The sequence below is a fragment of the Paroedura picta genome, chromosome 7 (genome assembly GCF_049243985.1).
Source record: "Paroedura picta isolate Pp20150507F chromosome 7, Ppicta_v3.0, whole genome shotgun sequence".
Classification (NCBI taxonomy): domain Eukaryota; kingdom Metazoa; phylum Chordata; class Lepidosauria; order Squamata; family Gekkonidae; genus Paroedura; species Paroedura picta.
This window is the reverse complement of record NC_135375.1, coordinates 88,821,230-88,846,698: the sequence shown is the minus strand read 5'-3', so window position 1 is coordinate 88,846,698 and position 25,469 is coordinate 88,821,230. Positions and strand designations below refer to the sequence as shown.

The following is a 25,469-nucleotide window of genomic DNA, read 5'->3' as shown; positions in this document are numbered from 1 at the left end:
AAAGCAGGCAGACCCCTTCAAGGATCGCTGCCTTGTGGCGAAGGGGCTTGTGTAGTTCAGTGAAGCTATGAGCTATGCCGTGCAGGGCCACCCAAGATGGACAGGTCATAGCTGAGAGCTCTGACAAAAGGTGATCCACTGGAGAAAAAAATGGCAAGCCACTCCAGTATCTTTGCCATGAAAACTCTATGGACAGGTTCAAAAGGCAAAACGATATGATGCCAGAAGATGAGCCCCTCAGGTCGGAAGGTGTCCAATATGCTACTGGGGATGAGCAGACGGCTAGTACATGTAGCACCAGAATGAATGAAGCAACTTGGCCAAAGCCGAAAGGATGCTCAGTTGTGGAGGGAACTGGTGGCGAAAAGACAGTCCGATGCTGTAAAGACTTTTATTCCATAGGAATGGACTTTGAGGAATGGTAGAGGACAGGAAGGCCTGGAGGATCATTGTCCGTGGGGTCGCGATAGGTCGGACACGACTTTGTACCTAACAACAACAAAGCAGGCAGAAGCCATCAGGGAAATTAAGAACAGATGTGCAGGTTACATTAGGGTTTCCAAAAGGGGTGAGAGTTCATTAATTTTTGATGATTTTTTTAAAATTGTTAAACATTTATTAGGTGATGGTCATGTCAACTTCCCTCCCACTCCCAAAATTGCCAATGATGGTCCTGGAGGCCTGGTGGAAGAGCTCTGTTTTGCATGCCCTGGAACTCAGTGAGCTCCGACAGGACCCTGATGTCTTCCTAGGGTTGCCAGCTCTGGGTTGGAAAACACCTGAAGACTGCAGGATTTGGGGGCAGGATTTGGGGCAGGGATGAACCCCAGCAGGATATCATGCCATAGAGATCACCCTCCAAAGCAGCCATTTCCTCTAGGGGAATAGCAGGAGGTTGGCAACCCTAGTGCTTCATCGCGAAGCTGTCTTAAAATAGTTGGAAAACTATCCTTGCAGTACAGAGGACCCAGTCTCCAAAACCAGGCCATGCAGATAACCTGGGCTCAGTAGGGTACCCACTTCATTGTGATTATTTGGCTGTGAACTACAAAGGCTCCTGTGTTCCTCAGCAGTAAAAGTGGAGCTGCTTTTCTTCCTCTGAAGCTGACTTTGTTTTGAAATTCTGAGGTAACACAAGAACAAGAGAAGAATTTTAGAAAGCTGATTTTCCTTTGCCTGATAGCAGGGCGATTGGAATAAGCATTCTTAGGCCGGCTCAAGAAGGTATTTGGGTTGGCTATCAAGGCTTTCTTGGTATTCACCCAACTTCTGTTGGGGATAATTACATGGAAATGAACAATGCCTTCCGACCGGGTCTAGCTCCAAAGCGCCAGCCGTAAAATGGGATTAAAGGGTACGCGTGCTCAAAGCATTTTCCACGCCTCTCGCATTGAGCCCCATGCGGTCTGAATTTGTCACAAGAGGGAGGAATGAATTGGAAAAGAGACCGGGTAGGATCTTCTGTGTGCTGGACAGCCTGGCTTTCCGTGTGCTGTGGTGAACAAGTTCTTTCATACTATTTAGCCATGCAGGGAGGTTACATGTTTCCTTATCAAAGATTTCATGTTTCTCACAGCAGACAATGAGCAGGAGCCAACCGTTTCTGCTCCTGTAGGAAGCCCCACGTGCAGGGTATACAAATATGAAAAAAGAATTGGTGTGTGAAAGACGACGTTCATGCTCTCCGTTCCAGGTGTCAAGCAAGGCCTAAGTAGCAAGAAAAAAGTAAAAGGGAAAAAAAGACCCACTTAAAAAAGACCTACTCCAGGCCTTTTGGCAAAGCATAACTTAACGGAATGTATGAATATCTCTTTGGCTGCCCATTAGCAGGTAAAACCTGCAAGTAGATGTGTTGGTGCAATAGAAATGCAACAAATACCTTTATCTGTCTAAGCATTTTGTGCCATCATGCCTACACAGGGTTCAGGACAAAATAAATGGCTCTCCTTTATGTCATTTTATTCTCAGCAATCATGTGAGGTAGTTCAAGTTAAGAAAGAGTGCCTGGCCTACAGTCACCAGTGAGTAGAGGTTGCCCCATTGTAAAATGTTGTAGTTGTGAGCAAGCTTTTGAGTTCCACAGAACTTTTTTTTGTTTTTTTTTAAGGAGAGTGGGCAGAAGTAACTCCACAGTGTCCTCTGTGGAAAAGAGGAAAAGTTGGTTTTTATACCCCGCTTTTCTTTACCAGAAGGAGTCTCAAGATGGTTTACAGTTGCCTTCCTCTCCTACAACAGACACCCTGTGAGGTTGATGAGCCCTGACAGGACTGCTCAGTCAGAACTGCACCATCAGGGCTGTGACGAGCCCAAGGTCACCCAGTTGGCTGCATGTGGAGGAGCAGGGAATCAAACCTGGCTCACCAGATTAGAAGCTGCTGCTCTTAACTACACCAGGCTGGTTTAACACAGAGTATGGGGCAAGTTGCTTGCTTACAGTGAAATCCTAAACAGACTTACGCCCTTCAAAATACATTGACGTCTATGGGCTTAGAATAGTGTAACTCTGTTTAAGACTGCACTGTTAGGCTGCAATCCTAAGAACACTTCCCGGGCGGGGGGGGGGGGGGGATCTCCTATCAACACCCAGAGGCTTGCTTCCAGGTAGACATGTAGAATCTTACTCTTCTCGGGTTTCTGTACTAGGGTTGCACCCAGAGTTTTGGAAAGCAAAACCATTGGTGGCAATTCTACCTTAGTGGTCATCAGACAAGAGACAGAGAACAGAAGTAAAGAAAAACATACCTGCCAGTATGTCAATGAAGGCCAGGGGTGCCACCCTCCAAGCAGGTGAGCAAAGAAGAAACTGACAAGGCATCAAAATGGAACTAATGAATCCAGCTTTATTGCATATATAAAACACCAGCCAAAACAAGATGCCGGCATGAATGACTCATTTTTGAGGAACACTCCTTTGTCAGTGGCTATTATATCTATATAAACAATATGTGCATCGGAGGTAATTTCTGTATTTTCTGCTGCTTTTACAATAGTAAAACGGTACTTTACGATAGCATTTTTGAAATAAATGTAATGATGTTGTGTTGCTTGTATAGATATAATCCCAAACAGTGCTTCTTCCCCAAAGCAAAGAGCACTGTTTGGGAACAGTTTCCAGATAAAGGAACAGTTGCCTCTTTTAGCCCCCAGGGAGAGCTGTTAAGCCCTAAGAATGTGGCCAGACCAAAGGCTCATGGTTATGACATCTGCCTGGAATGATCCCAGAACTTTGCAAGTCTGACAGTGAGTAGAGGCCAATCTGAAGCTTCCAGGATATTTTCCCCTCCTGTTCTATTCAATAGTCATAGAATCATAGAATAATAAAGTTGGAAGGGACCTCATGGGTCATCTAGTCCAACCCCCTGCACTATGCAGGACACTAACATCCCAATCACTCATCTACTGTAACCTGCCACCCCCTTAAGCCTTCACAGAATCAGCCTTTCCATCAAATGTCTATCTAGCCTCTGTTTAAAAATTTCCAAAAATGGAGAACCCATCACCTCCCGAGGAAGCCTGTTCCACTAAGAAACCGCTCTGTCAGGAACTTCTTCCGGATGTTGAAACGGAATTTCTTTTGAATTAATATCTCATTTGTTCATCCCTGGTACATCTGCCTCCCCCATCCAATATATTATTGGATACTATCCCAAAGTGTATGCCAGAAAACACATTGGTAGGTGCCATGAAGTCCCTGAGTTCCCCTTTGGGGATCTCCACAATTGAGGCACCCGTGGCCCAGCAAAGAAGCCTGGGTTTATGATCTGAAAAATTGATGCGATGATACAGGGATGATCCTGGATGGCTCCCTTTCAATGGAGGCCCAGGTCACAGGTGAAGCTCGCATGGCATTTTAACCTTGTCACCAGGTGAGGCTTTCTGGCACCCTACATGCCTTCAGACTGTCTAGCTGCAGTGATCCATGCAATGGTCACTTCTAGATTGGACTTCTGTAACTTGCTCTAAGCAGGCCTACCCTTGTCTTTGACCCGGAAACTGCAGCTGGTGCAAAATGCAGCTGCTAGATACATCTTGGAGGACCCACATCCAGCCTGTGCTGAGGCAGCTGCATTGGCTACCAGTCATAGCCTGGATCAGATTCAAGGTGTTGGTATTAACCTTTAAGGCCATCCACAGTTTGGACTCTGCCTATCTGAGGGACCGCTTATGTCTTTATGCCTCCCGTAGGGCTCTTTGCTCTGCGGGTGATAATCTGCTCATGGTCTCTAACCCCATGGAAGCATGTCTGGCCTCAATCCGGGCCCGGGCTTTTGCAGTCCTGCCTCAACCTAGTGGAATGATCTCCTGGAAGAGCTGAGGGCCCTGACGGAGCTGTCCAAGTTCACAGGGCCTGGAAAACGGAGCTCTTCCGCCAGGTCTTTGGTTGAGGCTGGGCCCAGGAAGGACTTGGGCCCTTCCTCCGGACATCGCTTAACATCCTACTAACCCACTCTACAATGCTGGCTAGGATGAGGTTGGGGGAGGGTCATTGAGGGATTATGCCGCCTTCTTGTGTTTGTTTTAAAGGGGGTGCTGACTGGTTTTATTGGGGTTTTATCTGTCTTTTGTGTTATTTGCCATGAGTCTACAGAAAATGGTGGGATAATTAATTGATCAAACAGCCAAATGTCAGCAAGTAGGCTACAGGCATCCCTATTCATTTTGGCTCCGCTCTCCTAGGCAGATGTGCCAGGGAGACAGTTCAAGGGAATGCAGCAAAACTTCTGAGGATCTAGTTGTTTACTATTCAAGCTGCATAATGAAACTCCCTTTTTCCCAGGTAATGACAGAGCCATCAAATTTTAATTAGGCTTCTGTGGAAAAGGTTGTTTTGTGTTTGAGTAGCTGAGTTCATTGCCTGCAGTTTCCTTGCAAATGTGACAACATGAAAATCTATTCAGTGGCTCTACGCCGTGTAAGGTTTAATCACAGAAAAGAAGGAGACGCGTCATTCTCTCTCCTTTATATGAGGCAGCCCGGATATTGAAGTTCAGAACCTAAAGGGTCGGTTCGTTATTGACAGCTGATGCTTTTCAAAGCAGAGAATTATTGGCTATACAGATTTTTATGAAGTTACTTTGGGAGCAGCTGCCATTGCAGCAGAAGATTTTTTTTGCTGTGTTCCTCCAGGTAAGCTGTATGCAGGCAACATAACTTTTTCAGACAGTGGATTCATTAGGAAGGGCATCCTGTTACAGAGAACTTCTGTCTGAAATATTGAAGAGTTGCTATTAGGGTTTCCCTGAAATTTTGTGGGTGGATCCGCATCCTGCACCAGCCATTTGTGCTTGTGCCCCCTCCCCCACCCCACCCGTGCCAGAATTACCACAAGAGGAAAAGGGGTTACAACTGGTCTGCAGCCCACAGAGATCCATTCCCTGCAGAAAATGGTGGATTTTGATTGTAGCATCACATGGCATCACATCCCTCCTGAGTTACCCTCCCAAAACTCCTGGGATTTTTCCCACCCCCAAATCTCCTGGAATTGTTCCAAATTGGAGTTGCCATGGCCAACTCTAGCACAAATATTTCTGGGAGAGACATGACCTTTTTCTACAACTTGGGTTCTAGATAGGTTGCCAGCTCTGTGTTGGGAAACCTTTGGGGGTGGAGACTTTTGGGGGTGGAGCTGGGAGTGGGTGGGATTTCGGGTAAGGAGGGACCACTATGGAGTCTACCCTCCAAAGCAGCCATTTTCTTCAGAGGAACTGATCTCTGTCACCTGAACATGAGCTGTAAAACCAGGGGATCCCCGGGTCCTGTCTGAGGACTGGTATCTCTAATTACAAACTATTCCAGAAATGCATGAGAAATGGACCTAGTATGGCCCATCCCCTGGAAGTCTCCGAGTTAATGATATTATTGCTTCCTTATTTAACTGGGACCTGGGGGGGGGGGGAGGCAAAGGAAATTGCCATCTGCTTCTTTTGTACCCATTTCTCATGGCTGGGTCACCGCTGGGAGTTTGTGATGGGATCGTTTCCCCCTCCACTTCCTGTGTCCCCATTGGGGATTGTTTTCAGCAGGGGACCCTGCCACCTGGATTTCTGCCTCCACATGAGGTTGCTGGGGCAGCAAAGTTCTGCTGCGTGGTGCAGTGGTGGTGGTGGGGTATTTTCACAAATGTGGGATTACATAGCAATGTAATCCTACCTTTGTGAAAAATTTTAAATGCCCCATTCACCTCAGTGCCACGGAGCCAACTGCAGCATTTTTGGTACCTTCCAGGAAGTTTTCATTTGCTGGCTGGAAGGAAAGCAAAAACCAAATGAGCCAGACACAAATGTCATTAATGTACCACGTTTCAGCCGATAGTGAAGTTGGGGAACTTTCTGAGCTCTGAGCCTTTGAACCTGTCCCATTTCCTTTTGTAGAGCAGCATGACTGTCTGTTTCCATCCCTTGTCTGGGCGTAAACTGAGAATGACGATGCCTTCTGCACAGGGTGCTGCCATTTTAATATTCACAATAGCCGTTTGAAACTGACGGCCACATGGAGCCATTACAATAACTTGGCTGTTGTTGCTGCACTTGTTATTACCGGCATGTGCTCTTGGTCACGTCTCACCACCTGGTGGGCTTCCATGTTTGGAATCTAACAGAAGGTTTCCTAGCAAAACAAGAGCAGAGACACCATTAACCATTATAGGATTGGCCAGGCTGTATGTATGCATGAAAATTAAACGTGGAATGAAATGTCAATTACTGGTTTATTCGTTCAGCATTGTGCCACATGTTTGACAGCAGGCATTTTCAGGGTGAAACTTGGCTTGTCAGCGGAGAGGGTATCTTTGTTTCTCAGATTCCACCTGTTGGCCATGTTGTCTGCATCTATTTATTTCCCTGATTTACCAGTGTAATGCATTTTTTTCCTGTTGTCTTTTCTTGGAAATATGGTTTGTACGAGTTAGGGATATGAGTGTAACGCCACTGTGAAGCAGGAAGAAGTACTCAAATCAGAATGGGTTTTGTGATGATCTTATATTGCACTGGCTACTCTAGTCTGTTCACATACACACCTTTCATGAAGCCAGTTCAAAGTGAGGGCTGTGCTCCCACTGTAATTCAAAAACGTTTCCCCTTTTTGTAACCCCTCACCCCAAATTATCCAATTTTTCACAAGCTGCAACCCTACTCATCATCTTCTCACATAGCCACTGATCTCTACCAGATAAAGAAGCACACAAGGACTATGGTGGGGACAAAACTAGGGATCCTGGACATGAAAAATCAGGCCTGTTGCTGTTTGCAAATGTCTATCCGGATTTCTGTTTCCTTATCAAGCTATGGGAGAAATGGTCAGACTGTTGGGGAAGTCGCTTTAAAAGAAGACAAATCAATAATGGAGATGCTACTCTCTTAATGCCAGTAAGATTACTCTATCATAAATGGATTATGGTGGCCCGGAGAAATACACGTTCTCAAAACCTAAGAGGGTCCTCCTTCACTGAGTGTTAAGTGAACACAGCAATTCACATCCAGTCTATGCAGAAGGATACTTCAGTTTCTTTCTCTTTCAATGTTGCATTAGAGAGTCAAAACTGATATTGGAGATGTTTTTAGCAGACACCAGGAAAATGTCCAGTTTCAAGTGCTCACACATTCTTGATTTCTGTAGGACATCTCTTCTTAGCTTTCCCAAAGCAGGCCCCAAAAAGTTGCCTCGTTGGTTCATAGCAAAATCCAAAAGATAAAAGTAGTGAAATATTAATCTAAGCAGGGATGGACCAGAATTGTGACTTCTGAGGGTCCAGACTTCTAAGTTTAGCCCTTTTTGTTTATCTCTTTGCTGGAGACAAATGTCTAAAGATTTGGTACGGGCTCTTGAAGGTTTTACTCCACAGCCTACAGATCTGAGATAGTTTCCTTCCCTCTTCCGTAGTCAATCTGCAGTTGCTGTAGCCTTTCTTTAAAACTTCCCTTCTTTTGCCATCATCTCTGTTTCTGGACCTTAGTGCTCAAAACATTGATTAGCAATAAGTTCTTATTAACAGAAGATGAAATTCAGGCCTCTTTCCGTGTGATTGATAGGGGGACCTGACCACATGGTTCTCTTGACAAAAAAAAGCTATTTGATGTGGGCTACAGTGTGGAGGGGGAAATTGAGAAGTTTAACCACTCTCGAGCAGTTTCACCCGTTGAAACTAGAAAGATGTAAAGACTCTTGGGAAAGGTCAGTGTCTGTCAACAAAATAATATCCCCTTCTGTCTTTGCTCCGTGCCCCCAGTCTGTATCAGGGTCTACGTGACTGGCTGCTTTTTCCATTTTTAAAGTGCTGGTCAGATCCACTCTCAGCTGGGAAGAACTCTGATTCTGAAGACGAAGTGAAGGTTTTCATATCCCACTTTTTATACCTAAGGAGTCTCAAAGTGACTTATAATCACATTCTCTTCTTCTTCCCACAACAAGTACCTTGTGAAATAGTTGGGACTGGGAGATTTCTGAGAGAACTGAGACTAGTGCAAGGTCACTCAGGAGGCTTCATGTGGAGGAGCTAGGAATTTGCTGGCAGGGGCTCATGGGAATTGTAGTCCATGAACATCTGGAGGACCACAGGTTGACTACCCCTGCTGTATAACACTGATTTCATACAGGCTGCTTGACAATTGGTGCTGAAGTTGTAATCATACAAATGGGTGTCAGGGTTAGAAATTGTGACATGTGTCCTGATGTCACCAATGGCATTATCTTCATGTTCTTCTTTTGGTAGTTCCCAAACCATTGGGTATGCAGAGTATTGAACTATTTTCCCTGAACTTCCTAAGGCCACTTTTCCTTCCCAGGCTAGAAAATTGAGTCAGAAGGAGGAGATGTATGCTGATTTATAGAAGCAGAAAGATACATGTGTGTGTGGGGGGGGGGGGGTAGAGACAAAATCAGTAGGAGGTAGCAGAAATATCCTCTACTTACCCGACTAATTAACTAACTAGAAATATTATCTGCCATACAAAACAAGTCCATAATAATAGCTTAATTTAGGCAGAGATTCAGGTTTATTTGTCTGAAGCGATGGGAACACCTTCAACACTGATTGTTATCCATCAGCAACTTCCCTTCTAATTTTACCTCCAAGATGAGCCAAGGAGGCAGCTGTTGGGGAAAAAATGCCTTCTCATAGCAATTTATGTTCATTAAGATCTGTTGCTGTGGGAGGAAAGCCATCCTTCACTTTGTTTGGAATAGCAGAGGGAGTTTAATTAGACAGCCCTTATTTGGGTGTGCCAAGGTGGTTTGGTATTTCCCTGAGACTGTGCTGTGGGTAACTGTATTGTGCCACTAGAGCATTCAATAAATAACAAATTCAGTCTTAAGCATTGTCTAGAGAAGCCCTTGATTTTTTTTTTAAAAAATGGGTGTTGTTATGAGAAATCCCTTCTAGTATGCATATGCAGAGCTAGGCTAATGTGCATGATTGGAATGAACTCTGAGTAAAATCTGCCTGCCCCAAATAGAGAAGGAGCCAGATATTAGCAATGTGAATATTTTGTAGTTGGTATTTCAGTAGTATGAGGCAGCCTTTATTAACCAGGGTTTCTTAAAACCTTGGGGTTTCTTAATGGTCCTGGAAGGATTTCCTGAATGGGTGGGAGTAAATTAATGTACACAGCTATGCTTCCCAACCATACTCTGTATGATCACTCAACTTCTGGGTTTTCTCGAAGCCTGAAGAATATTTCAGGAGTTTCTCAGTGGTAAAACAGTTGAGATAGGCTGGTATAAGGAAACGGGGAGGGCGGGGAGGGGAAGAGGGCATGCAATCCTTGGAGGGTCTACTGAGAAACCAGTCCTATTTCTTCTGTGGGTCTAACTCCCAGGAAAATCAGGAAAATCTTCTTAGGACTGGAGCCAGAAATGTGACAATAGTGGCCAATGGAAGCAGCAGGAAAAGAAGTGTTCTCTTCTGTTTTCAGTTTTCTAATTCATAAAATAAGAATAATGCAGTGGTCTAACAGGCGTGAGGCTGAAGTTTGTACTCCGTATCTTGTGAAGTAAGGATCTATGGCTCAGTGGAAGAGCCTCTGCTTTGCATGTAGAAAGCCCTGTGCTCAGTCCTTGGCATCTCCAGTTAAAAAGGATCGGGCTGTAGATGATGGGAAAGACCGCTGGCTGAGACCCTGGAGAGCCCCCACCAGTTCATATAGGCAGTACTGACCTCAACAGACCAGTGGTCTGATTCAGCATAAGGCAGCATCATGTGGACATGTGAATCCAACCTCAAATATTTAAAACTCTCTGATCCCCCCTGCACAAATAAGGTTTGCTGGTAGGGGCTCATGGGAACTGTAGTCCATGGACATCTGGAGGACCACAGGTTGACTACCCCCCCTGGTTTAGACCACCCCAATTCATACCCAAACACACATGTTCACAGCAGAGAGCTTTTGATCTGTCATTAATGGCTGAGGTGAGATTCACAAATAAAGAAACTAGGAAGTGCAAATAAAGAATTGGGAACCAACTTCATCCTCCTCAAATATACAGAGATGCCTGGGAAAATTCTTCAGATGAGGACTATTGAATTCTTGGTGCCCTTGGTGTCAGGGAAGAGAATGCATGTTGCTGGAACTGGGCAGTCAGGCTTCATGGGAGTTTGTTTCCAGCAGCGTGTTCAGGGGTGGAGAGAATAAGTGCCTCTCTGCATGTTGGGAGGGAGAGGAGAAGAAATCAATGCAGGGGGGGGCGCTAAAGGGAGACAGCAAGGTGTGTATGGCTGCACGAACAAGAGAGCGGTGTACAGGTGTGTGCAAGGAGGTTGGCTGACTGCCTTAAAGTGTGGTTATCCATCTGTCTTGGCTAGGTTCTTGGAATATTCTGCATAGCATGGACGGGCAGTCCCCTGCCATGCATTCTCTCTGACATTCACTTCATAAGTGGGAGTTATAAGTATAAGATGAGTAAATGCTTCGAGATACCTTCCTAATGCTTCAGCCTTTACTAATATGCTGTCTCTTTATCCTACCCTTCCTCCCAGGAGCTCAGGAGAGCCTATACTGTGGGTCTCCCTTCCTCTATTTTATCCTCCCAGTGTCCCTTTGAAGTAGGCTGGGCTGAGAAATATGGACTAGTTCAGAGTCCGCCAGCACGTCTCGTGGCAGAATGGGAATTGGCGCCAACATGCATACTCTAACCACTACCCTGTCGTAGCCTGTATATTATTATTATTATTATTATTATTATTATTATTATTATTATTATTATTATTAATTAGATTTATTTCCCGCCACTCCCCGTAGGCTCGTGTGAGGTCACAATAGTCTTATCCCCATTAAAATACCCATTAAAAGACTTTAAAAACAATCCCAACATGGCGGAAGCTCTCATATGTAGGATATAATTTAACGTGTATAAAATTTAACGTGTTAGGTCTTGCCTTGTGTGTGGGTGCGCAGCCAAAATGTGTTGAGAGGCAATGGCCAAAAAGTCTGCCACTTGTATTTTCTTCTACATGTGCATACACTCCGTAGCTTGGTGCAGTGGTTAGGAGTGCGGACTTCTAATCTGGTGAGCCAGGTTTGATTCCCTGCTCCCCCACATGCAGCCAGCTGGGTGACCTCGGGCTCGCCACGGCACTGATAAAGCAGTTCTGACCGAGCAGTGATATCAGGGCTCTCTAAGCCTCACCCACCTCACAGAGTGTCTGTTGTGGGGAGAGGAAAGGGAAAGTGAATGTCAGCTGCCTTGAGCCTCCTTCGAGGAGAGAAAAGCAGCATAGAAGAACCAACTCTTCTTCTTCTAGTATTGACACATCTTCTCATAGTTTCTGCACCACACATCAGCAGGCATCACTTTGGAATTCAGTTTGTGTGGTCTGGGAACTTGCCGATTACACATTTCAGGAACACAATTTTCACAATTTATCACTGTAACGTGTAAACAGGGCAGCACCTGGATTGCCCATGCAGGTATGGTTTCCATTTGCTTGCATGACAAGAAGCCATTCTCGTGTGGGAAACATGGGCGTTTCCCTGTTCACACATTACTACAGTATGCAGATTACGTTCCTGAAACATGTCCTAGGGAGGCTCCCACTCTGCACAAATAGAGGCCAGTTTGACATCTGCAGAGGGGGGAAAGTGCCCTTGGAGGCCATTTCCCTTTCTTCAGAAAAGCAAGGAGGACAACAGAGGCCAAAAGCAGAGATTTGCTTCTTGGGTTTACTTTCCCCTCCTCGTTCTCTGTGAGGCAGCTCCCTTCCCTCCCCACCCCAACCAGAATTCAGCAAGATTTACAGTGGGGGGAAAATGTGAGGGCAGATTCTACCCAAAAAAAATTTTTCCCCTCTAAGAGAAGGAAGGTACTGAGAACCTCCACCTGTCTTTCCTTGATCCTTACTTGAAGACAAATGATGAGCCCTGAAAGCTTAATTTAGGCTGAGGCTGAGTGAGGCTGAGGGGCTCCAATGAGGAAGCCGGGGGGGGTCTTCCCCCTCCCCCCAACACAGTAGATCCTAGGATTGTTACTAGGATATGCTGAACTTTATTGTTGTGGTTGTGTTGAAGTAAATCACCTTGGCAGGGCACAGGGTAAAGTCAGCAACTCCTATGTAACAAGATCTGCAAACTGAGTGGGCCTTGTGTGGCAGTTTTCTGCCTACCCCAAATAAAATGCAGCCCCCCGAGTCCCCTGTTTGAACAGCATAGAGGAAACTGGGGAGGTGTGTGTGTGTGTGTGTGTGTGTGTTGGGGGGGGGGTGTCCAGCAGAAATCTGACCACACACATGTCTGTCATCAAAAGCTGAAGGCAGAATACAAGTCTACAGGCAAGTTATTAAGTGCAATTGCAACAAATCCCCTTGTATATAACAATATAATGGGCACTAGGCCCCCTCCCCTGCCCTGAGTAGGCCAGCTGAGGCCTCCCCTCCGTTTGGCCCCCCAAAAGGCCTGCTGAGGCCTCCGCAGACTTGGTGGGCTTTTTTGCAGTGGGGGATAGTGCTGGTAGGGACGCCGCTTTCCCCTGCATCCCCCAAAAGGCCCGCTGAAGCCTCCACAGGCCTTGATGGGCCTTTTTGGGGGTGGAAGCACTGGTGGGGATTCTGTTCCTCCCCGCATCACCCCGGACAGCCACTTCTCGAGCTGTTTGGGGTGGCAAGAGCACTGGCGGGGGCTCCCTCCCTCCTCCCTCCACCACATAACCCCCCCTTGCCCTCGGCTGCAGTCCCTGATCCGCCCCCCTCCTTCCCAGCAATCTCCTTCCTTTCCTCTCCCCACAACAGGCACTCTGGGAGGCAGGTGGGACTGAGAGAGCCCTGGAAGAACTGTGCTGGTCCCAGATCACCCAGCAGGCTTCCTGTGGAGGAGTGGCGAATCAAACATGGTTCTCCAGAAAGATAGATTCAAGTTGGTCAGAAGTAGCACAACAAAAGTTGAGTCCAGAAGCACCTTTAAGGCCAACAAAGATTTATTCAAGACGTGAGCTTTCGTGTGCAGGCACACTTCCTCAGACAAAATAGCCGAGGACTCAGTTTTTGTCGTGGCTCTCCAGAGTAGTGTCCTTTACACCACACTGGTTCTGAAGAGGCTCGAGGAACAAGGAAGGTCAAACAAAACAATAACAAGATTGAAGCATTCAAGTCCTTGTAGGGCAGTCTGGAGAAGGGTGGCTTCAAGGACTCAGTCACAATCTATTAATATATTTTGCAGGATGGGAGAAAAATGGACGTCTTTATGTTTACAGTCAGTAAATAACTAAAAGAATGATGCCAGGGAAAAACCATGAGTTTAGAGATCTACTCCCCTAATCCAATAGTTCCCCTCTCTCTCTCTCTCTCTCTCTCTCTCTCTCTCTCTCTCTCTCTCTCTCTCTCTCTCCCTCTCCCCCACTCTCCCTCTCTCTCTCTCCTTGCCAATGTCGTAGCGCCTATTGTGTCCTGTTCACAATGGCCAAAGAGCCTTGGAATCACAATCTACAGGGAGCATCCAGTGCCAGCCGTCATTGTTGTAAAGACTGGCAGGAGTCTTTTCCCATTATAGTTTCCTAGTCTATTGCGACTGGAAGAGCAAAGGCTCACATGCGCAGGGGCGAAGTAGCCGCGGTGAAGCAATTAAACATGCAAACAAAAACTCATGGCCGAATTGCTACTTTGGATGACTTGCATTGCTAGTCCACAGAGAAGAGCAACAATCTTCCAGGTGCACTGAGACTCCCCCTCCCATTTTTTTAAGGTTAATTTATTTACCTTGTCTTTTCTTATTGGGATTCTGTAACAAACAAAAAATGTTACAGACAGGATTGCAGTTTCTCTGCAGTGTTCCTTAAAGTAGAAACAAGGACCCAAAGTGTCTTACAGCATTCTCCCTGTCTCTATTTTTTCTTCATAGCCACCCTGTGAGTCAAGCAGGGCTCAATATGTGTGACTGGACTAAGGTCACCCACCAAGTTTCCAGGGCAGATAGAATTGGGAAACACCTGGAGATTTGGGGGTGAAACCAGGAAAAGGGGGCTTCACAGAGGGGACAGGAGGAACCTTGGCAGGGCATAATGCCTGAGCTCCCACTCTCCAAAGCATCCATTTTCTCAAGGGGAACCTACTTCTGGCATCTAGAAATCAATTGAAAATCCCTATGTCCCACCTGGAGGTTGGCAACCCTAATGACAGAGTAAGAATTTGAACCCAGGTCTCCCAGACCTTGCTGTCATGCAGCACTCTAACCGTGACATCATACCAGCTCTGCTTTTTCCTTAGATAGGATACCCAGTTGCAGGAAAGGGCTGTGTACTGATTCTGAAAAGCGTCAGATAGATTCTCTCGTACAACAACAGACGGTTGCTTGTTCCTGCTGTTTAAGAAAACCCTTGAGCCTGTTGGGAGGCGGGGGGGGGAGGGGGGGCACTAGTTAAAATAATTTTCAGTGCTTCAACACTTCGTCTTTCAGGGATACAACTAATAGTATATTATGACTATTTGTGGTAAGAAGAAACAGTCCTTTAATGTAGAAGCGATAACCCTTCTTGAACTCACTTGTCTGCAATTACTGTGTGTAAGTGTCAGCAAAATGCCGCACGTTATAATTTTCTTTTGTTTGTGCCCCCGTTCTTGTATTTACTCCACATTAGCACGGCAACTCCATCTCCCCCTCCCGCCCAAGAGCAAACTGTGATGCTATGAAAATGGCTTTGAATAGGAACTTCGTTGTAAGGTGCAATCAGTACCCCTGGTTCAGGGAATCCAAGTGTTTACAGCAGGATAGAATCTCATAACCTCATCACTGGGCAATGGCATGAACAACCATCCATCTGTAGTGTTTAGGCACATGGAGAAGCCAAAGTGGTCACACCCCCGCACATGATTCAAATGTGAGATAGTGGAGGGATTAAAATTAGACTCACTTTGTAGTTTGAAACAGCAATTGATCTGCCTTCTGCACGGATGGATGAGTCCAGAAGCTACATCAACCATGACCTGAATCCTCCCACAGTTGCACATTGGTGTGTAGCTGATGCACAGCTGCCGTAACGGGCAAGTCTGTTGAGTATCGGCACCCAGCTCATTTTCAGCCAGTCTGAATACTTCACGGAAGTTCCCCCAATTCCTGCTTTTAAAGCATATCCTGATATTGTGGAATTTCCTTACTAAGACATTTCAGAGGTAAATTATGACACACTTGTCACATCAGGTCTTCTGCCGTGTTGCCTTTTCAAAGAAAGGACTCAACAAGGGAGGAGTTTAAGCAAGCAGATAGAGTGTGAGTGTCCTAACATCTCACTCTGCTTCTCAGTTCAACCTGCCAGACAGGGAGGTTACATGTGGTGTCCAGATCAGGACTGCAGTGCATGTGGAGAAGGGGCTTTAGCCTCCCCACCACCACCACCACCACCACCACCACCTTCTTATCTTGCAATGGGCCCAACGGGGCCTGTGTGGAAACCCAGATAGAGCTCTCAGCACCATTACAGCCTCACATTTGCCCCAGTTCAGGAAAATCCTGGAGATTTGAAGACAGTCCCTGGCCAGGGGAGAAAGGTCAACAGGGAGGTGATGCCACATTTGGTGCTCTCACATTGAGGTCAAAGGTCAACATCTACAACTCCTTCACTTCCTGTGCAGTCCCTTCTTCTCACCATTTCTCCTAGGCCAAGGGTCGTCTCCTAGGCCAAGTTGTCATCCAAGCAGGTAACAAGCCATAGTCAAAATCAGAGAGAACGGAACATCAAAACATGAGTTTCAGCCTGGCTGGGCCCAAGATGCTCATCCTCTGGTGGTGAGGCTGCTCCTGGTCTGTGGTAGTTGGGACTCCCGCTGCCTCCAGAAGATCCGCTGCCTCTGGAGCACCCCTGGTGCCAAATCTGAGGGTGCAGGCATGACAAGACCTTTTATATGCCTTCTAGGTGAACTCAACTCGCAGAAGGCATTTAAAAGGATTATGAGCCCTTTAAATGCCTTCAGAGTTTGTTCCAAGCTGAAGCTGAAGCTGAAGCTGAAGCTGAAGCTTGTAGAAGGCATTTAAAGGGACCACAGCCCCTTTAAATTCTTTTCAAGGCTCCATTGGAAATAATGAAGGATGGGGCAGCTGTTTTGGGGGCCCATAGAATTAGAGTCCTTAGTCCAATCTTTTGGAAACTTGGGGGGTTGAGGAGAGGCACCAGCAGCTCCAGAGCTCTAGATACCCCCAGATCAATGGTCCATTGTAATCTCTGATTACCATTATGATGGTTTCCATAAGGTATAATGGAGCCAAAAAAATTCTGGATTTCTGAATATTTATGAAATCTAAATATTATATCGGTATTGAGATTCAGAGATACCAATATTTTTCAGGTTCAATATACCCAATCCCCCCCCCAAAAAAAAATACTGTTGTTGTTTTGCTCATTTCTAGCTCTGGGTAATGTGTGAATCAAAGTTTTCCTACAATTCCCCCATTTAGCCAGATGGGGCCTGAAAACTAAATCACAGAAGATAGCTTTGCCTCTCAAGTGAACCCCCTGGACCTCCATCCCACTAACAGTCTGGTATCAGCTGGTGGAAATACAAATACCTAATTAAGTAGGAGCACAGAAGCCATTGCCCCAGACGGAACGTTCTGCAGTGCTTTCAAGACATTAGCTTCTCTTTTTGAAAGCTTTCAGTGAATCACAAATTTGAGGGGCTCTAAGTTCCGTGCTAAGAGCTTGGCAGGGTAAAAGCTTACAAAAGTCAGGTAAGCATTGCCAGGCATTTTGGATTTTGCTTTCCTTTGAAGCATGGCACAGCAAGGGGGCTCCACTACGCGGAATGCAGCCATTTCTGAAGAATATTGTTCTTCAAGAAAGCTATTAAACGCAATTATGTCATCAGCAAGTATTTGTTACTCCCTCCACATCCACGCACCCAATATTCAATAGATGTAGTTACTAAGGAGGCTGTGTGATCCTGAAACCTGGAGTATAGCCTCCCTTTACAGGCAAAGGGAGGACTGAGAGGCCATTGGGGTAGAGGAGAGATAAGAAATGGGAGGGGGGACAACAGGCACTGTTCTCTTTAAAATAGGGGTCTCCATGGTGCCCACAGGTGCCATAGTGCCCATTGACACCTTTTCTGGTGCCTTCCAAGTATTCTTAGGAAGTGGGCTTAGGAAGTGCTGCACTTGGCGGGCCACGGGCAAGCTGTGGAGCTGTCGGGGGGAGGGGGGTCAGGAAGGTTTGCCCGCGGCCTGCCAAGCACTTTCACCCCCTCGAAAAGGTAGCGGCTGTGTTTGGCGGCCCTTGGGCTAGCCGCAGAGCTGCCGGGGGGGGGGGGGGGCAGGAGGGCCCTTTCACAGCCTGTTCTTACGAACGGGCTTTGCAGCTAGTAGTAGAAATAAAAATGACACCAATTCAAGCCAGCATGGTTTAGTGGTTACGGTGTTGGCTTAGGATCAGGGAGACCCAGGTCCCCCATCCCCCCGCCTCCACCGTCTTACAAGCTTCTCTGGGTGAGCTTGGATTAGTTATACTCTCTCAGCTTAACCTGCCTTACAGGGTTATTGTGAAGATAACATGGAAGAATGGAGAATGATGATCTTTGCTGTTTGGAGCCCCATTGAGGAGAAAAGTATGGAATGAATAGTAACGTATATAAAATGGTTTAACAGTATCAGTGTCGGTTTTTTGAAAAAGCATCTTCTGTGAGCTGTTTGGAGATTGACCACTGGAATTATTTCCCATTACTAACCAAAATATTTGCCATCCTGAAAATATGGGGAACCAGCAGCACAAAAACGGTCCACACACCACAGAGGTTGTAAGTGGGTACATGCTAGGAGATGAAGATTAGGATTGTTTTTATTTGGTCCAAATCTATTTCTCTGAATCACTTAATGTAGTTTGATTAGCCGAATTGATTCAGTGCCATTGAAACCAATCGTGCCTTTCAAGTCTATGGGGATTTCCCCCCCTTTCGATCTTTTCTGGGCTTGGAGGGTGTGGGGGGGGATGGGGGCGAGGTTGACGTAGAGCAGGGGTAGTCAAACTGCAGCCCTCCAGATGTCCATGAACTACAATTCCCATGAGCCCCCTGCCAGCATTCGCTGGCAGGGGGCTCCTGGGAATTGTAGTCCATGGACATCTGGAGGGCCGCAGTTTGACTACCCCTGACGTAGAGGCACCAAACTTGCAGCGTGACTTGCAGAAACCTCTCCACAAAGAGTGGTATTTGTGCTGTTTGACTAGGTAGAACCACCCTTTGCCTTTGAAAGCCACTTTGATCTTTATAAAGATGCAGTAAATAGAAATAATAAATCTCCATGGCAGGATCTGCCTTGAGCCTCAAGGGAGAAATGGGGTGTCAATATTCTAATAAATAAAATACAGACACAAAGGATGATGGTGCTCTTTCTTCTTTCCAAACTCTTTGAATTCTGCTCCTGCATAAGTGCTTCCCTCAGTTTTGGAGCGGCACTGCTGATCAGCTTTAGTAGTAGCACAGGGGACACACAGGGGCTTCCTTATAACCATCTCTCGGAGATCTATGTTCTGCATGGTCATAAAGGAAGCAACCAGCCACCACAATCTTGGTGGACTGATGTAGAGCCTCATTATTTCCATCCGTATGCAAGAAGCCATCTCCAGTTGCACCATTCATGTTTGCTGGATGTAGCTGGTACCACCAGAAGGAGCTTTCCTTTATAACCAGGCGCTCTGAAGGCATGGCTTATAGTCCTGTGTATTCCAGGTTCTTCAGTAATTCCGCAGTCCTCTGTTTCCCTTCAGAGACTCCTTAGAGCACAGTAGATGAGTACAACGAGAGGTCGGCCAAGAAGCTGAAAGTGGAGTTCAAGGAATGGAGCCAGTCCCAGTCTCATCTGCATGTTATACAGGGAGAAGTTGGGAGACTGCGTTATAGTTGGAAGCATTTCAAGCTCTTTGAGTGGTCAAATATTGCATCTGTTGAGCTTATCTGAAATTATGGAGAGTAAGACTCTGTAGGGGCAAAGGGGTTATTTCTGACTGCAATAAGATCTAAATCTGCAGACCTCGAGAAGACTGCTGTATAGGCAGTTCTTCTGCTTGCAGATACAGTGTGAGTGGTGGGTGGCATTCCCTCCCTCCCAGTCTTCTGAGGTCATTCGGATCTGCAGAGTTTAAGGTGAATGGAAAGTCAGAGAGAGAGAGAGAATGTCCACCTGGACCTGCAGCCTTTCCTTTGCAGCTAGGAGACAGAGTCAGCATGGAGAAGGGGCCCACTACAACCTGGACTAGTGCCACTGGTTCAGCACCAGCCCTGGAGCAATCACTCACTTTGATACCTTGAAATATGTCAGCTTAACTGCCTGTTAAATGTAATTTAAAGCATCCCTCCACATTACAGCTCTTCAGTCTTAGTGGGCAGTTCAAGCGTATTTCCTGTTCCTTGTGTTCACGTTGAAGTTTCTCTCCCAAACTTGGGACTCCCTCTAGTTGAAGAGCACGGAGGAAATGAATGTATGAAGAACAGGACGGGTGTTGTGGCAGTGCAGGCAAACCAGTGGCACCTTCCCTGAGTTTGAAAATATGTTTTATCTATTTGTTTACAAAATGTATAACCTGCCTTTCTGCCTTCACGGGGGCTATCAAGGTCAGCCATTCTCAACTTTTTTTTACCATTGAGAACCCCCTGAAATTTTCTTCAGGTTTCAAGAAACCCCAGAAGTGGAGCAATTGTGCAGAATTGGGAAGCATAGCTGTGGACACGCCCACCCAGGGCCCCTCCCCTTCCCACCCCCTTCAGGCCCATCATTGGCCATTTTGGGAGGGGGAGGGTGGGTCAACATGACCATATATAGTCATATCATTCGGATGAACGTAAGATTCAGTTTCTTTTGACATCCCAGAACCCTGATATAATTGAACCAGTTGCAAAGTTTTTATATCTTGCCATGAGAATTCGTGAACGTATTATGTCTTACTCTAAAGCATGATCTTTGCCTTTGATTTCTCTAGCAGTGGATCCTTTTGCACTTTCCCTCCTTATATTGTACTTTTATATGCTATTAAAGGCTTGTTGTTGTTGTTGTTAGTCATATCACCCAAGAAATGTTTAAGTATTTTTAAAAAATATATAAAACATTAACTCCCACCCATTTGGGAAACTCTTCTAGGGCTGTCAAGAAACCTCAGGGCTTCATAAAACCCTGGTTGAGAAAGCCTGCTCTAAGTATTTAAGAAAGGGGGTAACTGTATTTATTATTATTGTAAACCACCCTGAGCCTGCAGGTGGAGAGGGCCAGCATAAAAATTATATGTGTGTGTGTATACACACACACACACACACATGTATCTATATATAATATAGATACACTACCCTTCCCCCTACAATTGGACTTGGCATGGCTTACAATAATATATGCATGTGTCAAGTTCAAGTGGCACATTTATTTCATTGATGTCTTCCCTTTCTCTCTGATGGGGACCCCCAGCAATTTACATCATTCCTTCCTCACAACAAGCCTGTCAGGTAGGTCAGGCGGAAGGAGTGCATGGCTGTGGGAGCAACCTTCCGGGCCAGAATGGAGAATCAAACCTGGGTCTCCTGGAGGCTACTCTGACACTCTTAACCACTACATGGCCCTTCAAAATAATTTTGCCATTGCCCCTGTTCTGCCACTGATGTGACCTCACTCTTTGCTGGCTGTTTCCTGGTCCCCGGCTTGCATAGCCCATCTTCTGCACTTTGCAAGAGACACAAGCAATACCTTGTGTACGACAGGGCTGGTTCCTTTAACTCTCCTGTTAGGTATTGTGCTTGCTGTTTCCCCCGAGGACAGTGCTCTCTGCTGCTGTTCCCATAGCTCGGGGGGGGGGGGGATTCTTCTCTCCCTTGCCGAACAAGTAGCTAGTCCTTAGCTGACATATTATCGCTGCTCAGTTGCTGGGTGTGCGTCGCCTCCGACCTAGAAGCTGGTGAGAATGCTGGCATGAATTTGTCTGTGCAGAAGGGCTCTCCTCGTGCATCCTTTTCTTGGGAAAAGCCTTCCAATCTGTACCTTTTTGACAGGCAATTTCTCATCTCTCTCTCCCTCTCTCCCTCTCTCTTTCCCCCCCTCCTTTACCAAGGAAAAAAGGAAAAGGCAGACCGAAATAGAAGGGAAGAGGCAACAGCTGGAGGAACAGATACTTCAGCTGCAGCATTTTAAGGTAAGGGCTGACGGTGGCTTGGCCGGAGCTGCTGGGGTCGATTAGGCATGCAGATCACAGAGTGGCGAGCAAAGAGGAACCTGCTCCGACATGAAGCAGCCTGTGCGGGCAGAGCCTGTCTCTTCCAGCTCCCACTCCCTGGACCTGTTTTCTGTGTGTGGCTCTCCGTTCCCATGCCTGGTTCCTGCAAAGGACGGGGCAGAAAAGAGGTCGGGAGGGGTCCGGTCGCAAGCATGCTTTGCCACAAATGCATTATTCATCACACGCCCACGGAATGCGATGATTGTGGTTTTGGGCGTGTTCGCTGCATTGCTTAAACGGTTCTTTTCCAGCTATGCAGTTGCTTAGTTTTTTTTAGATTATTTTTATTATTTATCTCATGACGATTGTATTGAGTCACTACTACGTGATTTGTTTTTCTCTGTGCGTATGGGTGCACACATGGATACATATCGAAGCACATGGATGTATTAGCTGAAATATAAATCGGCGTGCAGATTGACTTGAGAGATGCCTTCGGAGATGTACGCTCGATAGAGGAAGAATGTGTGTGGCTCTAAATATAACTTGGCACATTAAAACTTCATACAGGGCATGTATAGGCAGGCATTGTGCATAAGCTTGTGTATCAATATGTACGTGCTTATCTTGTGTACCTGGATCTCATTCATCCAGATGTGCCTTGTATCGCCTCCAGGGTACCTGTGCCTCAGACATAGTTCTGTTGGGCACCTTGATATATGGGGCGGGGGGGGAGTGGTGTGGGGGGTATTATTAAAAAGTAGGGCAGTTCTCAGCCCGTCAGTGTTTGATTAGGAGATTTCCTGGGAGACCCACAGAAGCTGCTCTGACGAAGCGTGGGACAGAAGTGTAAGAAACAAATAAGGGTTTATATGTGTATATGCACCGAGGCTCAAACAAGCCTTCTTGGGACTGTGTCCAAGGCAACGGGAAGCTAAAGGCATTCAGCGCGTCTTACAAGTAGATTGATATCTTTATTGGTCCCACCGCCCGCGAGATGTTCCTTTGAATGTATTTTGATACTTTATATGAGGGAATGCTAGCAGGGGCTCATGGGAGTTGTAGTCCATGGGCATCTGGGACGCCACAGTTTGCGCTACAATTGTGTTGGGGGAGGGAGAACACAGCTGTCCCCCAACAAAGATTCCTGTTGCCTCATCCTCACATTGAGATATTATAGAACAGACGTAGAGCCAGTTTGGTGTAGTGGTTAGGAGTGCGGACTTCTAATCTGACAAGCCAGGTTTGATTCTGCACTCCCCCACATGCAGCCAGCTGGGTGGCCTTAACACTGATAAAGGCGTTCTGACCAAGCAGTAATATCAGGGCTCTCTCAGCCTCACCCACCCCACAGGGTGTCTGTTGTGGGGAGAGGAAAGGGAAGGCGACTGTAAGCCGCTTTGAGCCTCCTTCGGGTAGGGAAAAGCAGCATATAAGAACCAGCTCTTCTTCTTCCTCTACATGGCGATACCCTTCAGCAGGGTGGTGTAGTGGTTAGAGCATCAAATGAAGATGTGGAAGAACCCAGACCTCACATTGCCCAGACACTGGCTGGCCAGCCATGGTCCGGTCACTCTCTCTTAACCTACTTCTCACCTACGTCCTGCTGTGAAGATGGAACGGAAGAGGGGAGAGCAATGCTGCAAACCATTTTGCCATCCCCAGTGGGGAGAAAAGTTTTTTTTAACTTTAAAAATGTTTTTAACCAGAATGACTGGATTTTTCATCTTCCCAAAAGTTCAAATGAGAAAACAAAATGCTGGATACCTTCAGTAGCAATTGGGTTATTAAAGCTACCTCATTCTACCTGCCTTTCCCCAAGTTTTGGGAACTAACTGAAATGGGTGTGGGGTATTTATGCTACTTCAAGAAGACGTTTAAACTCTGACATTGGTGAGTCTCCAGGGAAAGGCATTCCATGATTTATAGATGCAGCAACTCCTCTGGAAACCTTTCTCATGTTTTATTTGCATCTGCTGTGTAGGTAGGTCAGGCATCTTATAATAAGGCAGGGAGATTTTATTTCACAGGGTGTTCGATGGAGAGTTAATTGTTTGGACAGAACTGGGTGTGTCTTTATTGTGTTGACTGTTAGATTTTTTTTTAATGTGTCTGCAACTTGCTCTTGCTTGGTTAGCCACTTGGAGTCCAAAGTTAGGAGCTGGGATATAGATATTTTTTAACACACAAGAATAGTTAAATTTGTATACTATGCTTTGACCAAAAACTGCTGCATGATGCCTCCTTTCACAAGAAACACAAAGCCTCAGCTCTCCTGGGCAAACCCAGCAGCACAGATACATTCTTGGCACATATCTAATGCAGAACGCACATAGCCCGTGAAAAGCAAGACCAACCACAAGGGAGTGCAGCAAGAGATAAGGGGGAATATAAGGTACCCAGCTCTGGATAAGGAAATACCTGGAGATTTTGGTGGTAGAGTCGGGGGAGGGTCAGGCTTAGGGGAGGGGAGGAACCTCAACTGGCAACAATGCCATAGTATCCACACCCCAAAGCTGCCATTTTTTTTCCAGGACAATGTATCTCTGTCATCTGGAGATCAGCTGAAATAGTGGGAGATCTTCAGGTCCCACCTGGAGGTTGGCAACCCTATCTACATATGCTGGAAATCCAGATTTGCACAAAATACTAAGATACTAAGCACACAAACTACTGTTGCGGAGACAACCGTGGCAGCGACTTTAAAAATTGAGAAGTTATGGTGCAAGTTACAAGATCTAGAATGCCACTTTGGAGTTGGTTAGCCATTTCAATAAAATTTGCTGGCTTATTGGTGGTAGCTGGTTTGGGGGTGAAAACGAGTGGAAGGTTTGATTAGGAAGGAAAAAGAAAGCAGTGATGGTGATGGGAGAGTTAGGGAGGAGGAGACCTAAATTAAGGGGTAGGAAGGCGAGAACAGCTACAGCAGTAATAGGAGCCTTGTGGGAAGGAAAGAAGCAGCCCATGCAACACAAGAATGGTGTGGGGAAAAGGCATTGATGAGGGGTTGATGGAGTTCCCAACATTGCCCAGATAAATGCCAGGAGATCTGGCCAGTGGGGGAGGGGGAGGGGGAGTTTGAGAAGAATGCAAAGTCACTTCTAGATAACACTGTAGGAATGTTCTATAAACTCTGTGGAAAAGACCATAGAGATTAGGGAGAAATCCTAAGGCATTCCTATGGAGCCATTTTTTTCCTCCCATTCCTCAGTTCTTCCTGTGCAGGAGACTGGAATGGGGGATTCACTGCTGGGCCCAGGCAATTCATAGTCCAAAGTCTGAGCACGAGAGGAGGATAACTCAGGCCAGCATGAGGATTGGACTTCTTCTTTCCCACTGGTTTCTCATGCATCCCCCACTTGTATCCCCTTTTGTATTCTGTTGGCCACCTGAGCTTTGTTTTTTCAGCTAGGCCTGATACACTTAAATTTTGGCCTAAGCAAATGCTCTATCGTTGTCAGCACAGTTCTACACCAGGGATACTATTGACTCCTGTGTTATCAGGGGCGAACGTGATTGCATTTCTAGAGCCCAGACTTGCCATTTCCCTTGGGCAGTAGTGAGATCCAGAGAGAATGTTTGTGTTGGGTATTTGGGAGACTGAATACAAGAGCACATGAGATTGCGCTTCGAGGTGGAGAAACAGAACTTGGCACCTCCAGTGCCTCTCTGCGGTTTACATGCATACATGGCAGTATATCAAACATTATAGCAGTCACTCACGCCCAGCTTTTCCTCCGTAGACAAGAGAACCCAAGATGACTATGATGCAATATCCAATGACCCATGGATACAGTCTTTCATTTGTCGTGTCTGGCTGTTCCCAAGCAAGTTTGTCGTTTTCTATGCCTTTTTAAATAGCACTGTCCTACACTCTT

At 46.2% G+C, this 25,469-nt stretch overlaps 1 protein-coding gene across 5 annotated transcripts in view; it reads left to right on the top strand.

Moving 5' to 3' along the window:
• LOC143841253 (paralemmin-1-like) overlaps nt 1-25,469 on the top strand; it is a 294,808-nt gene that overhangs the window by 184,765 nt on the left and 84,574 nt on the right. For 4 of the 5 annotated variants that reach the window (XM_077345332.1, XM_077345330.1, XM_077345328.1 and 1 more), the window contains one exon: nt 21,490-21,570. Coding sequence is in view for 2 of the 5 variants with exons in the window: in XM_077345328.1 (XP_077201443.1) it covers nt 21,490-21,570 (81 nt within the window). In the remaining 3 variants the exon portion in view is untranslated. Of the gene's footprint in view, nt 1-21,299; nt 21,337-21,489; nt 21,571-25,469 lie in introns of those variants that run through there. The other variant, XM_077345333.1, reaches the window with a different exon arrangement.